Source organism: Eubalaena glacialis, chromosome 12, assembly GCF_028564815.1.
Source record: "Eubalaena glacialis isolate mEubGla1 chromosome 12, mEubGla1.1.hap2.+ XY, whole genome shotgun sequence".
Taxonomy (NCBI): Eukaryota; Metazoa; Chordata; class Mammalia; order Artiodactyla; family Balaenidae; genus Eubalaena; species Eubalaena glacialis.
In genome coordinates, this window is record NC_083727.1 from 10031447 (window position 1) to 10046411 (window position 14965).

The following is a 14965-nucleotide window of genomic DNA, read 5'->3' on the forward strand; positions in this document are numbered from 1 at the left end:
TGAAGTCAGTGATGAAATGAATCTAACTGAAGCTTCACCAAAGCACACACCCATTTCAATTACAAATGAGACTGATTCAGCCCACACTCTACTGGCCTGAAAGAAGGCCATGCCCTTTTAAATTACTGAAGTGTCAACAATTCTTTTACACACAATATCTAGCATGTAATCAAAAATTATGAGAAATACAAAGAAGGGAGAAACTGTAAGCCACAGTCAAGAGAAGAAATAGCCAAAAGAAGCAGATCCAGAGATAACAGATGCTGGCATCATTAGGCAAGGACTCCAAAATAACTACAAAAAATATGTTAAAAGTATCCAGTAGAAAATATGGACATAAAGAGATTGGTTCAAGATGGTGGAGTAGAAGGAAGTGCTCTCACTCCCTCTTGCGAGAGCACTGGAATCACAACTGACTGCTGAACAATCATCGACAGGAAGACACTGGAACTCACCAAAAAAGATACCCCACATCCAAAGACAAAGGAGAAGCCACAATGAGACGATAGGAGGGGCGCAATCACAATAAAATCAAATCCCATAACTGCTGGATGGGTGACTCACAAACTGGAGAACACTTATACCACAGAAGTCCACCCACTGGAGTGAAGATTCTGAGCCCCACGTCAGGCTTCCCAAGCTGGGGGTCCAGCAACGGGAGGAGGAATTCCTAGAGAATGAGACTTTGAAGGCTAGCGGGATTTTATTGCAGGACTTTGACAGGACTGGGGGAAACAGATATGCCACTCTTGTAGGGCACACACAAAGTAGTGTGTGCATCAGGATCCAGGGAAAGGAGCAGTGACCCCATAGAAGATTAAACCAGATCTACCTGCTAGTGTTGGAGGCTCTCCTGCAGAGGTGGCGGGGGGGTGGGGGGGTGGCTGTGTGTCACCGTGAGGAAGTTCTGGGAAGTACTCCTTGGCGTGAGCCCTCCCAGAGTCTGCCATTAGCCCCACCAAAGAGCCTGGGTAGGCTCCGGTGTTGGGTCGCCTCAGCCATCAGCCAAACAACCAACAGGGAGGGAACCCAGCCCCACCCATCAGCAGTCAAGCAGATTAAAGTTTTACTGAGCTCCGCCCACCAGAGCAACAGCCAGCTCTACCCACCACCAGTCCCTCCCACCAGGAAACTTGCACAAGTCTCTTATATAGCCTCATCCACCAGAGGGCAGACAGCAGAAGCAAGAAGAACTACAATCCTGCAGCCTGTGGAACAAAAACCACATTCACAGAAAGACAGACAAGATGAAAAGGCAGAGGGCTATGTACCAGATGAAGGAACAAGATAAAACACCAGAATAACAACTAAATGAAGTGGAGATAGGCAACCTTCCAGAAAAAGAATTCAGAATAATGATAGTGAAGATGATCCAGGACCTCGGAAAAAGAATGGAGGCAAACATCGAGAAGATGCAAGAAATGTTTAACAAAGACCTAGAAGAATTAAAGAACAAACAAACAGAGAAGAACAATACAATAACTGAAATGAAAAATACACTAGAAGGAACCAATGCAGAATAACTGAGGCAGATGAACGAATAAGTGACCTGGAAGACAGAATGGTGGAATTCACTGCAGCGGCACAGAATAAAGAAAAAAGAATGAAAAGATATGAAGACAGCCTAAGAGACCTCTGGGACAACATTAAACGCAACAACATTCGCATTATAGGGGTCCCAGAAGGAGAAGAGAGAGAGAAAGGACCCGAGAAAATATTTGAAAAGATTATAGTTGAAAACTTCCCTAACATGGGAAAGGAAATAGCCACCCAAGTCCAGGAAGTGCAGAGAGTCCCATACAGGATAAACCCAAGGAGAAACACGCCAAGACACACAGTAATCAAACTGGCAAAAATTAAAGACAAAGAAAAATTATTGAAAGCAGCAAGAGAAAAATGACAAATAACATACAAGGGAACTCCCATAAGGTTAACAGCTGATTTCTCAGCAGAAACTCTACAAGCCAGAAGGGAGTGGCATGACATATTCAAAGTGATGAAAGTGAAGAACCTACAACCAAGATTACTCTACCCTGTAAGGATCTCATTCAGATTCGATGGAGAAATCAAAAGCTTTACAGACACGCAAAAGCTAAGAGGATTCAGTACCACTAAACCAGCTCTACAACAAATGCTAAAGGAACTTCTCTAAGTGGGAAACACAAGAGAAGAAAAGGACCTACAAAAACAAACCCAAAACAATTAAGAAAATGGTCATAGGAACATACATATCAATAATTACCTTAAACGTGAATGGATTAAATGCTCCACCCAAAAGACACAGGCTCACGGAATGGATACAAAAACAAGACCCATCTATATGCTGTCTACAAGAGCTCCACTTCAGACCTAGGGACACATACAGACTGAAAGTGAGGGGATGGAAAAAGATATTCCATGCAAATGGAAATCAAAAGAAAGCTGGAGTAGCAATACTCATAGTAGATAAAATAGACTTTAAAATAAAGAATGTTACAAGAGATAAGGAAGGACACTACATAATGATCAAGGGATCATTCCAAGAAGAAGATATAAGAATTATAAATATATATGCACCCAACATAGGAGCACCTCAATACATAAGGCAGCTGCTAACACCTATAAAAGAGGAAATCGACAGTAACATAAAAATAGTGGGGGACTTTAACAACTCACTTACACCAATGGACAGATCATCCAAACAGAAAATTAATAAGGAAACACAAGCGTTAAATGACACAATAGACCATAAAGATTTAATTGATATTTATAGGACATTCCATCCTAAAACAGCATTAGCTCCACCTAAAACAGCAGATTACACTTTCTTCTCAAGTGCACACAGAACATTCTCCAGGATAGATCACATCTTGGGCCACAAATCAAGCCCCAGTAAATTTAAGAAAACTGAAATCATATCAAGCATCTTTTCTGACCACAATGCTATGAAATTACAAATCAATTACAGGGAAAAAACCGTAAAAAACGCAAACACATGGAGGCTAAACAACATGTTACTAAATAACCAAGAGATCATTGAAGAAATCAAAGAGGAAATCAAAAAATACCTAGAGACAAATGACAATGAAAACACGACGATCCAAAACCTATGGGATGCAGGAAAAGCAGTTCTAAGAGGGAAGTTTATAGCAATACAAGCCTACCTAAAGAAACAAGAAACATCTCAAATAAACAACCTAACCTTACACCTAAAGGAACTAGAGAAAGAAGAGCAAACAAAACCCAAAGTTAGCAGAAGGAAAGAAATCATAAAGATCAGAGCAGAAATAAATGAAATAGAAACAAAGAAAAACAATAGCAAAGATCAATAAAACTAAAAGCTGGTTCTTTGAGAAGATAAACAAAATTGATAAACCATTAGCCAAACTCATCAAGAAAAAGAGAGAGGGACTCAAATCAATAAAATTATAAATGAAAAAGGAGATGTTACAACAGACACCACAGAAATACAAAAGCATCCTAAGAGACTACTACAAGCAACTCTATGCCAATAAAATGGACAACCTGGAAGAAATGGACAAATTCTTAGAAAGGTATAAACTTCCAAGACTGAACCAGGAAGAAATAGAAAATATGAACAGACCAATCACAAGTAATGAAATTGAAACGGTGATAAAAAATCTTCCAACAAACAAAAGTCCTGGACCAGATGGCTTCACAGGTGAAGTCTATCAAACATTTAGAGAAGTACTAACACCCACCCTTCTCAAACTCCTCCAAAAAACTGCAGAGGAAGAAACACTCCCAAACTCATTCTATGAGGCCACCATCACCCTGATACCAAAACCAGACAAAGATACTACAAAAAAAGAAAAATACAGACCAATATCACTGATGAATATAGATGCAAAAATCCTCAAAAAAATACTAGCAAACAGAATCCAACAACACATTAAAAGGATCATACACCATGATCAAGTGGGATTTATCCCAGGGATGCAAGGATTCTTCAATATACACAAATCAATCAATGTGATACACCATATTAACAAATTGAAGAATAAAAACCATATGATCATCTCAATAGATGCAGAAAAAGCTTTTGACAAAATTCAACACCCATTTACGATAAAAACTCTCCAGAAAGTGGGCACAGAGGGAACCTACCTCACCATAATAAAGGCCATATATGACAAACCCACAGCAAACATCATTCTCAATGGTGAAAAACTGAAACCACTTCCTCTAAGATCAGGAACAAGACAAGGATGTCCACTCTCACCACTATTATTTAACATAGTTCTGGAAGTCCTAGCCACGGCAATCAGAGAAGAAAAAGAAATAAAAGGAATACAAATTGGAAGTAGAACTCTCACTGTTTGCCGATGACATGATACTATACATAGAGAATCCTAAAGATGCCACCAGAAAACTACTAGAGCTAATCAATGAATCTGGTAAAGTTGCAGGATACAAAATTAATGCAAAGAAATCTCTTGCATTCCTATACACTAATGATGAAAAATCTGAAAGAGAAATTAAGGAAACACTCCCATTTACCATTGCAACAAAAAGAATAAAATACCTAGGAATAAACCTACCTAGGGAGACAAAAGACCTGTATGCAGAAAACTATAAGACACTGATGAAAGAAATTAAAGATGATACCAACAGATGGAGAGATATACCATGTTCTTGGATTGGAAGAATCAATATTGTGAAAATGACTATACTACCCAAAGCAATCTACAGATTCAATGCAATCCCTATCAAATTACTAATGGCATTTTTTACAGAACTAGAACAAAAAAATCTTAAAATTTGTATGGCGACACAAAAGACCCTGAATAGCCAAAGCAGTCCTGAGGGAAAAAAACGGAGCTGGAGGATTCAGACTCCCTGACTTCAGACTATAATACAAAGCTACAGTAATCAAGACAATATGGTACTGGCACAAAACAGAAATATGGATCAATGGAACAGGATAGAAAGCCCAGAGATAAACCCATGCACCTATGGTCAACTAATCTATGACAAAGGAGGCCAGGATATATAATGGAGAAAGGACAGTCTCTTCAATAAGTGGTGCTGGGAAAACTGGACAGCTACATGTAAAGAATGAAATTAGAACACTCCCTAACACCATACACAAAAATAAACTCAAAATGGATTAAAGGTTTAAATGTAAGACCAGACACTATAAAACTCTAGAGGAAAACATAGGAAGAACACTCTTTGACATAAATCACAGCAAGATCTTTTTTGATCCACCTCCTAGAGTAATGGAAATAAAAACAAAAATAAACAAATGGGACCTAATGAAACTTAAAAGCTTTTGCACAGCAAAGGAAACTAAACAAGACGAAAAGGCAACCCTCAGAATGGGAGAAATATTTGCAAACAAATCAATGGACAAAGGATTAATCTCCAAAATATATAAACAGCTCATGCAGCTCAATATTAAAAAAACAAACAACCCAATCAAAAAATGGGCAGAAGACCTAAATAGACATTTCTCCAAAGAAGACATACAGATGGCCAAGAGGCACATGAAAAGCTGCTCAACATCACTAATTATTAGAGAAATGTAAATCAAAACTACAACGAGGTATCACCTCACACCAGTCAGAATGGGCACCATCAGAAAATCTACAAACAACTAATGCTGGAGAGGGTGTGGAGAAAAGGGAACCCTCTTGCACTGTTGGTGGGAATGTAAATTGATACAGCCCCTATGGAGAATAGTATGGAGGTTCCTTAAAAACTAAAAATAGAATTACCATATGACCCAGCAATCCCACTACTGGGCATATACCCAGAGAAAACCATAATTCAAAAAGACACATGCACCCCAATGCTCATTGCAGCACTATTTACAATAGCCAGGTCATGGAAGCAACCTAAATGCCCACAGACAGACGAATGGATAAAGAAGATGTGGCACATATATACAATGGAATATTACTCAGCCATAAAAAGGAATGAAATTGGGTCATTTTTAGAGACATGGATGAATCTAGAGACTGTCATACAGAGTGAAGAAAGTCAAAAAGAGAAAAACAAATATCATATATTAACGCATATATGTGGAACCTAGAAAAATGGTACAGATGAACCAGTTTGCAGGGCAGAAATTGAGACACAGATGTAGAGAACAAACGTATGGAAACCAAGGGGGGAAAGTGGCTGGGGGTGGTGGTGTGATGAACTGGGAGATTGGGATTGACATGTGTACACTAATATGTGTAAAATGGATAATTAATAAGAACCTGCTGTATAAAAAAATAAAATAAAATTCAAAAATTCAAAAAAATTAAAATTAAAAAAAAAGTAAAAAGATACATGCAAAAAAAAAAAAGAAAATATGGACATAAACATAATTTCAGGAGAAGAATGGAAATTATTTTTTTAAACTAATGTTAAAAAAACTAGTTTTTCAAATACAGAAATGCTCAAAATAAAAAATAAGGTATCAAAGAGGGCTCATCATAGACAGGACACAGCAGAGAAAAAGATCAGTAAACTTGAAGACAGACCAATAGGAATTAGTCAAACTGAAACACAAAGAGATAAAAGAAAAAAACAGAAAAAAAAATTTTTAAATCCAAGACGTAAGGAACTATATAAAATGGTATCATATATAAATAAATGGAGTTCCAGGAGAAGAGGGAGAACAAGACAAAAAAATTTTTGAAGAAATAATGGATGAAAATTTTCCAAAACTTCAACACAGCAATCCACAGATCCCCAAAGCTTTAGTAAACCTGAAGCAGGATCCATATAAAGAAAACCACACCTCAGTATGTCCTCATTCAGCTGCTAAAAACAAAAAACAAAAGATAAAGAGGGGCTTCCCTGGTGGCACAGTGGTTGAGAATCTGCCTGCCAGTGCAGGGGACACGGGTTCGAGCCATGGTCTGGGAAGATCCCACATGCCGCGGAGCGACTAGGCCCGTGAGCCACAATTGCTGAGCCTGCGCGTCTGGAGCCTGTGCTCCGCAACAAGAGAGGCCGCGATAGTGAGAGGCCTGCGCACCGCGATGAAGAGTGGCCCCCACTTGCCGCAACTAGAGAAAGCCCTCGCACAGAAACGAAGACCCAACACAGCCATAAATAAATAAAATTAAAAAAAAAAAAAAAAAAAGATTAAGAGAACATCAGGCTGGGAAAAAGTTCACCCATTACATACAGGGGGAAATGCAAAAAATAAGGCTAACTTCTCATTGGAAACAAAAGAAGCCAGAAGACAATGGGCCAACATCCTCAAAGTTCTGATAGAAAAAAATTGTCAAACTAGAGTTCTATATCCAGTGAAAATACGAAGGCAAAATAAACACTGAAGGCAAAATAAAAATGAAGGCAAAATAAACACTGTCAAAACAAAAACTAAGAGAACTTGTCACCGGCAGACCTGCATACAAGAAACGCTAAAAGAAGTACTTTAGGCCATAGGGAAATAATACAGATGAAAGAAATAAAGAGTACCAGAAATAGTAAATATGTGAGGATAAATACAAAATTCTATTTAAATTATCTCTATTTCATATATGTACAAATATGTGTACATATTTGTGTATATGTGTCTTAGATTTTGTATGTTTGTATAGGTTTTGTTTTAAAGTATATTTATTTTATATATGTATATACATTTATGTTTCTTTTAAATACTATTGACTGCTTTTAAATAATAACATTACTGGATTTGTATCATTCACAGATACAAAATATATGACAATAAGAGTTCAAAGGGTGGGAGAAGTGGAATTACAACATTATAGGTTTCTTGTATTATTTCTGAAGTACAATATTACTATTTGGAAGTAGACTATTAAAGAGTAAAGATGCATATTCTAACCTCTTAAGCAACTACTAAAAAAATACAAAGAAACATAGCCCACATTTTTTTAAAGTAAAATGGAATACTAAAAATAGGCAATTCACCTAAAAGAAGGCAAGAAGGAGGAAAAGAGAAAAAACGTATTAGATAAATAGAAAACAAATACCAAGATGATAAACTTTAACCCACCAGTATTGGGACAAAGGCAAAATTTGAATGTGGATTATTGTATCCATGTTAAATTTCCTGAAATTGATGCTAATACTGTGTTTGTATAAGAGAACACCCTTTTTCTTAAGAATTACACGCTGAAAAATATGGATATAAAACAGCATGACATCTGCAACTTACTCTTCAATGGGTCAGAGAGGGGACGGAGAGAGGAGGAAGAGAGAGTTTTTTTAAATAAAAGATTTTCATTATTTTTTTATATATAGAAGAAAATTTTCTTTATATTTTTTATATAGAAAAATAAGCCAAACTAAACAACCTATTGTTTGGGAATGCATACATTCAACAATCTTGAGGAAAAAAGGGCAAGGCATTAATAATGACTAGCTCAGGTAGTGATGACCTCAGGGAGGGGCAGGAAGATGGGACAGGGCTGAAATCCAAAGGATATAAGTAGATTCGAAAGCCCTGGTAATTTTTTTTTTTTTCAAAAGCCCTGGTATTGATATGGTTCTTGAGTGAGTGGTAGTTTCATGGGGGCTCTTTATAGTCATGAAAAATATTTTATTTCAAAATTGCATGTGTGTTGTTATATATAATCTTCTATATCAATCTAATATTACATTTTTTAAATGGGGGGGGAATTGAAGAAATACTAGAAGATTATCCAGTTTATAAAAATAAGTTTGAATTAGGACCAACTTTTATATTTAGTGAAGAACTAAACAAAAGCATTAAGAAAATCCCCAACTCTTACTTGAACCAACTGACATTTTATCAGATCCATATTTCTGGGTGTATCTAATTATAAGCATCTATTGACCACCACTGTTTTCCCTTTCCTAACAACTTGAGCTACAAAACAATGGACATACTTCCTTGAAACCCTTAATTTCTCTTGCTAAGACATAATAACTCTGCCTTGAATAAATTATGTGTAGCATTGTACCGCAAAAGAAAAATCTTCAGGTTATGTAGATATGGCCCAATAAATAATTGATCATCATTACCCTGTTATAGGAACCTACAAGAGTCCTTTCTGCATAATTTGATGTCAGTTCCCACTAGCTGAGAGAAGACAGTGAAATACAAGTAGTCAATAGAATCCTTAAAAGTCCTATTATATAAATTCAAGTATCCAAAGACAAGAACCTATAAAATGCAAAATTACTCTACATGTTGGTGGTTGTTGGGTAACCTTCATATATATCACAGAGTGCTTTATTTGTTTAAAGTGTTTAGTTAAAAAATAAAGGAAAAATAGAAAGAAGACTTGGTTAGTGAAGAGAACATCACAACTCTATAACTAGTTTTCTAAGTAACTAAGAAAATCTTTTATTTCTTCTGCTTCAACTGATACATTGGAAAAGGGATGATATTTGATTCTGAATTCAGAAGAATTACATTGATAATCAAGGCAAATATGTTCTATAAGATATTATTAATTTTACATTTTATTAATGTTCCCAACTTTACAAAATGAAAAACTGAAGCACACGGAAGTTATTTTTCAGTCTGTTTCAATTTTACCATTATTTCATTAAATGATAAATATTTACTGAGAGCCTGCTATGTACCAGCTACTACTCTAGGTGCTGGGGGAACATCAGTGAACAAAACAAATCGAGTCCCTACCCCCATGGAATTTACATGTGTTAATCACTCATAAATGAATAGGTTAGTGCACTCATGTCAAGAGGCCATTAACAAGGTTTTGAAGCCACCTAAAATTCTTGTGGAGCCACAGTGGGTTATAAAGTAAAGTATCCTTGACTCTGTCTACTATGTTAATAGGGAATGTTCAGTGTAAGGTGCTGATGGTCACCTACCATCACCTACTACCAACCCCACGGTGTTCTATGATGCATAGCATGGCCAGCATCTGGCCAGCCAAAGATGGGATGCTTTCCAGACGTTTTCTGAGATGATGGAGAACTTGATGCAGTTCGGAATAGGACAGTTGAGAAAAGATGAGATTGTTACATATTATAAGGGCAGTACCCTCTACTCGATAATAAAGGATTTCCAATCTGAAAAGGAGACATTATTATTGGAAATGACACTTTTGTTTATGGGGACAGTCCCTTGTTCCATCTTCAAGGCAAACATGACTCCAGTTCAACTGACTACCAATTATTCATCAATTATTTCAGAGGGGATGAGCCAAAGCAGAAGAAAAAGGAGAAGAAGGAAGAGGAGGAAGAAATGAAGAAAAGAAGGGAAGGAAGGGAAAGGGGAGGACAAGAGAGAAGAAAAATATGGCTTTTTTTAAGAATCACCAATGGACTTCCAGGTGAGGAGAAATTTAAGAATGCGGCCACATTCTCAAGGGCTTCAGCCCTAATAACATCTCCAAACTGTCTGTGGTGACAGCATAGACTTGGGTGACAGTCAAGTCCAAGATCTGAGCAGGCCTCCCCTGGCCTCAGGGGATGCTCCTGGAGACAGGAACCTCACCTGCAACTCAGTTCATCTACTTCTTTCTGCACCTGTGATCAAGAGACTATGAAATGTCAGTACTTGAGGACCAAAGACATTTTTTTCAAATTTTCAACTCTAAACAAAAGTGGGCTATATGTGTGTGTAAGGTAAAGAGAAAGAAATTGATAATGTTCACTGATCTTTTCAAATGGCAATTCTGGGGGGTGTGAGAATGAGGACATTGTAGGGAGTCTTTGATGAGCCAGCCCCTCAATAAGTGCAAGGAGCAGTGAGATGTCTCCACAGCACCGCAACCAACTTCCGCCTTTCCCTCTTAAACACAGCCATGAAATGCTGTCACTTTGGACCAGTACTCCATATGTTGAATAAAAGATGTCTAAAGGTAAATAGCCCCGCCCTACTTGACAAAGACTGGAGAGTTGCTTCAGGTTTCTTCTAGTTGCTTTATTACTGTCTTCTCGATTCTGAGATGGTAGCGCCAAAAATGGAAATGAAATCCAGTCCCTGCTTCTTGTAGGCTTCCTCACTGCCCTCGCTCAGGGTCTGGATAAAAGGCGCAAGAGCAAAGCTGCTCCTCAGACTCACGCAAAGGTCTCTGTTTTAACTGCAGACTACACAGTTCCACATTTTTTCAGCCCTGATATGCTATCACTGTCATGCTTGCTTCCTAATCCACATACTCCATCCTTCACAGGGTCTCAGAAAGGGGTGACCAGAGTCCTTGGGTGGCTATTTCTAAGTTCTGCTCTAATAACATGTACCATTTAATGAGTACTATGTATCAGACACTGTACTAAATACACTTCATTTAATCTTCACAACGTTTAAAGGTAGATATTATTAATCCCATTTAACAGACTGGGAAACTAAGGCTTAGAAAAGTCAACTAATTTGTCTCGGGTCATACTTCTGGGAAGAATTTTGGGATCTGTCCTTCTGAAAGGCATACATGCCTGTAACCACTATTCTGTATTTGGAGGAGCAGCACAGAGCATCAGAAAGGTAACAGGCTTTCCAGCCAGAAGCCTGGCCACTAATTAGTGTGTGATCTTAGGTGATTATTTAACCTCTCCAAGCCTCTGTCACTTCATCTTCAAGGTGAGAAAAATCATTCTACTCTGCCTTTCTTCCACGGTTGAAGACAGTATCAACACCTGTTGCTGCATTCCAAGAAGTCCACTTCTCTTGAACAAAGTTCCCTGTCCATCGCTTCAAGGTCAGGAAGGAGAGGTGGGGTGGAGAAGAGTTGCAGGAAAAGGAGATCTAAAACTAAGTTTAGAAGTTATATGTCTTATTTTCAAATTTCATATTTGCCTTTGTGTTACAGTATGGAGAAACATGGACCCTCATGTTTAAAAACAAATTCTGCTAATATTAAAGTTATCTAGACAAGAAATTAATCAAAATAGGCAACCACATAGTATATGCTCAATAAATAACTGAAGGAATGGCAGAAGGAAGGCAGACAGAGAGCAGACAAAACTGGCATTCTCTCTTGATCTCTCTTAGCCTGTTGGCATTTCATTTCCCGTGCATGTGACTAATTGGGTCTCCGAGTCTCTATCAAATTAATTTGGTCAAAGTTATTTAATTTCACTCTGGCATTAGCAATGGTAAAGAACTTATAAGCAATACAGTGACAAATATTCTTGCCAAAGCGTAACATTCTATGATTTGAGCAGCCCTATGATTTTTTGTAACTGAGGCATCATGTTACGATGAGCCTATTTTCTTGAAATTTCAAATTGCCTAACTGAAGCAACGCTCATGGACACAAAGACACACACACATGTAGAGCCAATCTAAAACTGAAGCTGCCGACAGTAGCTAATAAAATCCCAGTGCACATGTTTATTCCTACAGCCATCCGTTAACACAACGCTGACACAGAAAGATCCCTAACAACCTGCTAGCGAGGACTTTGGGGAACTCTTGGAAGAAACACACAGAGATGAGGTGAAAATGAACTTATGATGGTTTGGTTAAAAGCAGTGTTTGAAAGAAGAAAGTAAAAGATGGTAAGTAATAACTGCAGGGGACCCCTAACCATACACTGGGGATTTGGGTGTTTAGAGAAAATGAAATAGTCACGATCCTAAATGAAACACACTTGTGGCTGAAGCTCTGCAACACAATCACAAAATTAATCCATTTTCTCCACTCTTAACATTGCTAAAAAAGAGCAAAGATGCCAATATAGATCCATTCAAAACTTTGTTAACATTAGGAACATAGTGAATATGCTCTACCTCGGGGAACACCTGTAATGAAAGCCACCATTGGAAGGATGGCATTTCTGTTCAAGCGTATGGCATCACCATGTCAGTGCCGGGATTTATTATGACTCAGACTGCAAAATCACCCAGAGCCTCTGGCCCCTTCCCCCAGTTCCCCAGGTCTGTAAGGACAAGAGGGTGGCTCTGGTGGCTCTGGATGGGGGCAGGGGAGCAGGAGCAGGAACAATAGGGCATTTCTCCCGTCATTCTGACAGCCTCTCCACACCCTTACCCTCCCGTTACCAGCTCCCCAGACAGACTGCACCAACTAGTCTCAAATGTGCACAAAAGTTAAACTTCCAGAAGAGACCTGGAAATTTTACATAGTCAGAAATGGAGGTATTGTCTGTAAGAAAGGCTGGGGGAGGTGAGGAGCTTATATGTGAGATCTCTCTCCTCACCTGTTCTCACTCAATCCCGTTAAAATTGTTCATCACAGCACAATGTTCAGATACAAAATGTTTCCCCTCAGAGTCAGAGGGCTTTAAGTGAAAAGTATTACATTGTCAAGAGATCATCCATTTCTGACTGAGACAGCATTTGGAATATCAAACACCAGGCACAAATCAGAGCCTATTAATACTTACCACAGACAAAAGTAAACATACACAAAAGCTTTTAATTAACCCTATCCAACAGAAGCAGAAAGAGTATCATGCCCCATAATAGCTAGGAAAAGCAAAGAACTCCCAATAAATATATTGCTTTTTTTTTTTAATGGGAGGGGGTAGTAGCTACAAGTTTCATTGAGCATAAGATAGCAAGAATTACGTAAGAAGCTGCATTGCAAATGTTGGACCCAATAAGAGCAATTGAAGTGGATTCTGAAATGTGGTTCAACTACTTTATCTAATACTATTAACAAATAAGAAGATCTTTCAATAGTTGGCAGGGGGATAGTTGCTACTAGTCAATTTGATTTTCCTGAATGGAGAAGACGTGCGTGCACTTTTTTCCCCGATAAAAGCCCTAAAGTCCCAAAGTTTTGTTTCTGGAATCAGAAGTTACTATGCAGTGTCATACTCTTCCTGAACAGGCCTACAGTCTCCTTTTACCTGTTCCGCAATATTGGGAGGGGAGGGGAAAGTGTTTGCTTGGAACATTTTTTTACTGAAACTTTTTTTTAAAGTGAATCGTTTAGAAACCTGATAGTAAATCAAAAATTGTTGATCAAGAGTGAACATCTAAGGAGAACGAAAAATGAAAATTATCCTTCCAAGCCACATGGAGTGGCCGACACTCTGAGACCTAAAATAACCAAGATTTCTCGTTAGTCAGGGAAGGTATGTAGAAGATTTAGTCAACTGAGCTTCGCAAGATGCCCTACAGCTCGTGAGCACGAAAGGAAGTCGATTCTGTTTACCCCTGACTTAAGGATCTGCCTCATCCCCGCTTCCCACAGAAGGCTACATCTGGGCTGGTTTGCTAGTCTCCAAACTCAGTAGGGCCCGCGCCAAGAATCAGTCACCTGCGAGGTGCCACTCAACCCTTGGGAGCAACAAGGCCGGCACACCTTCCAAGTGTCCTCTCTCCCCTCTCCTCCACTCCCAGAGCCCGACCCAGAACTGCATTATCTCCGGGGACCGAAAAGCAAAGAGACCTTTTAAAGAAAAACAGAGGGAGCGGGGTCTGTATTATATAACAATATACAATAGATAAGGCTTCTAGAAAACGAAAGTAGCGAGGGGAGAGGGCCAGGGATCGGGGAGGCGAGGGGTGTCAGGCGTCGGGGAGCTTTCGCCGTCACTTACTCGAAGGCGAAGAAGAGTCCGCTAGTGACCAGGATGAGGATGAGAGTCAGATAGAAGACGCCCGTCTGCCGGGCCATCATGATCCTCCCGTTGCAGAAGAACTTGTTTCTTCCCGGGAAAACCTCCCATTTCCTCCGGGCCGCGATTTTCTTCTTCTTGTGGGGCGACTCCATGGGGGAGGAGCTGTGGGTGCTGATCTGACTGTACTCGCAGTCTTTCATGGGCCCGCCGCCGCCGGGAGGCATCCACGAGGGCAGCCGGCTGGGGGCGCACACCCCCAGCAGCCCCCCGGCCGCGCGGCCCCCGCCGCGCCACGACCGCCGCCGGCCGCCCGGCCGCCCCCAGAGCCTCGGCGCCGCGGCCCCTACGCGGGCTCCCGGCTCGGCGACAACTTTGCCGAGGACACCCAGGTTAACCCTTTGGGGAGCCCAGCTGTCATAGCCGGATGCCCTGCCTAGAGGGACGGTGCTCGCCCGCAGCCCGCGGCGGCGGTCCTCAGTCGCTTCCAGCACGCGTGCTGGGGCTCCGGGGCCCCGCGGGGCGCGGGC

General features: G+C 39.7%; 1 protein-coding gene across 2 annotated transcripts in view; it reads right to left on the minus strand.

The window, feature by feature from the left end:
- The window catches only part of ZDHHC14 (zinc finger DHHC-type palmitoyltransferase 14), a 269697-nt gene extending 254981 nt beyond the window's left edge, over positions 1-14716 (minus strand). Inside the window, exon 1 of one of the 2 annotated variants that reach the window (XM_061207375.1) lies at positions 14418-14716. In XM_061207375.1, the coding sequence (XP_061063358.1) occupies positions 14418-14662 (245 nt within the window). In that variant the 5' untranslated portion in view covers positions 14663-14716. The remainder of the gene's footprint in view (positions 1-14417) is intronic. The other variant, XM_061207374.1, reaches the window with a different exon arrangement.
- Between the last annotated feature and the right edge of the window lie 249 nt (positions 14717-14965).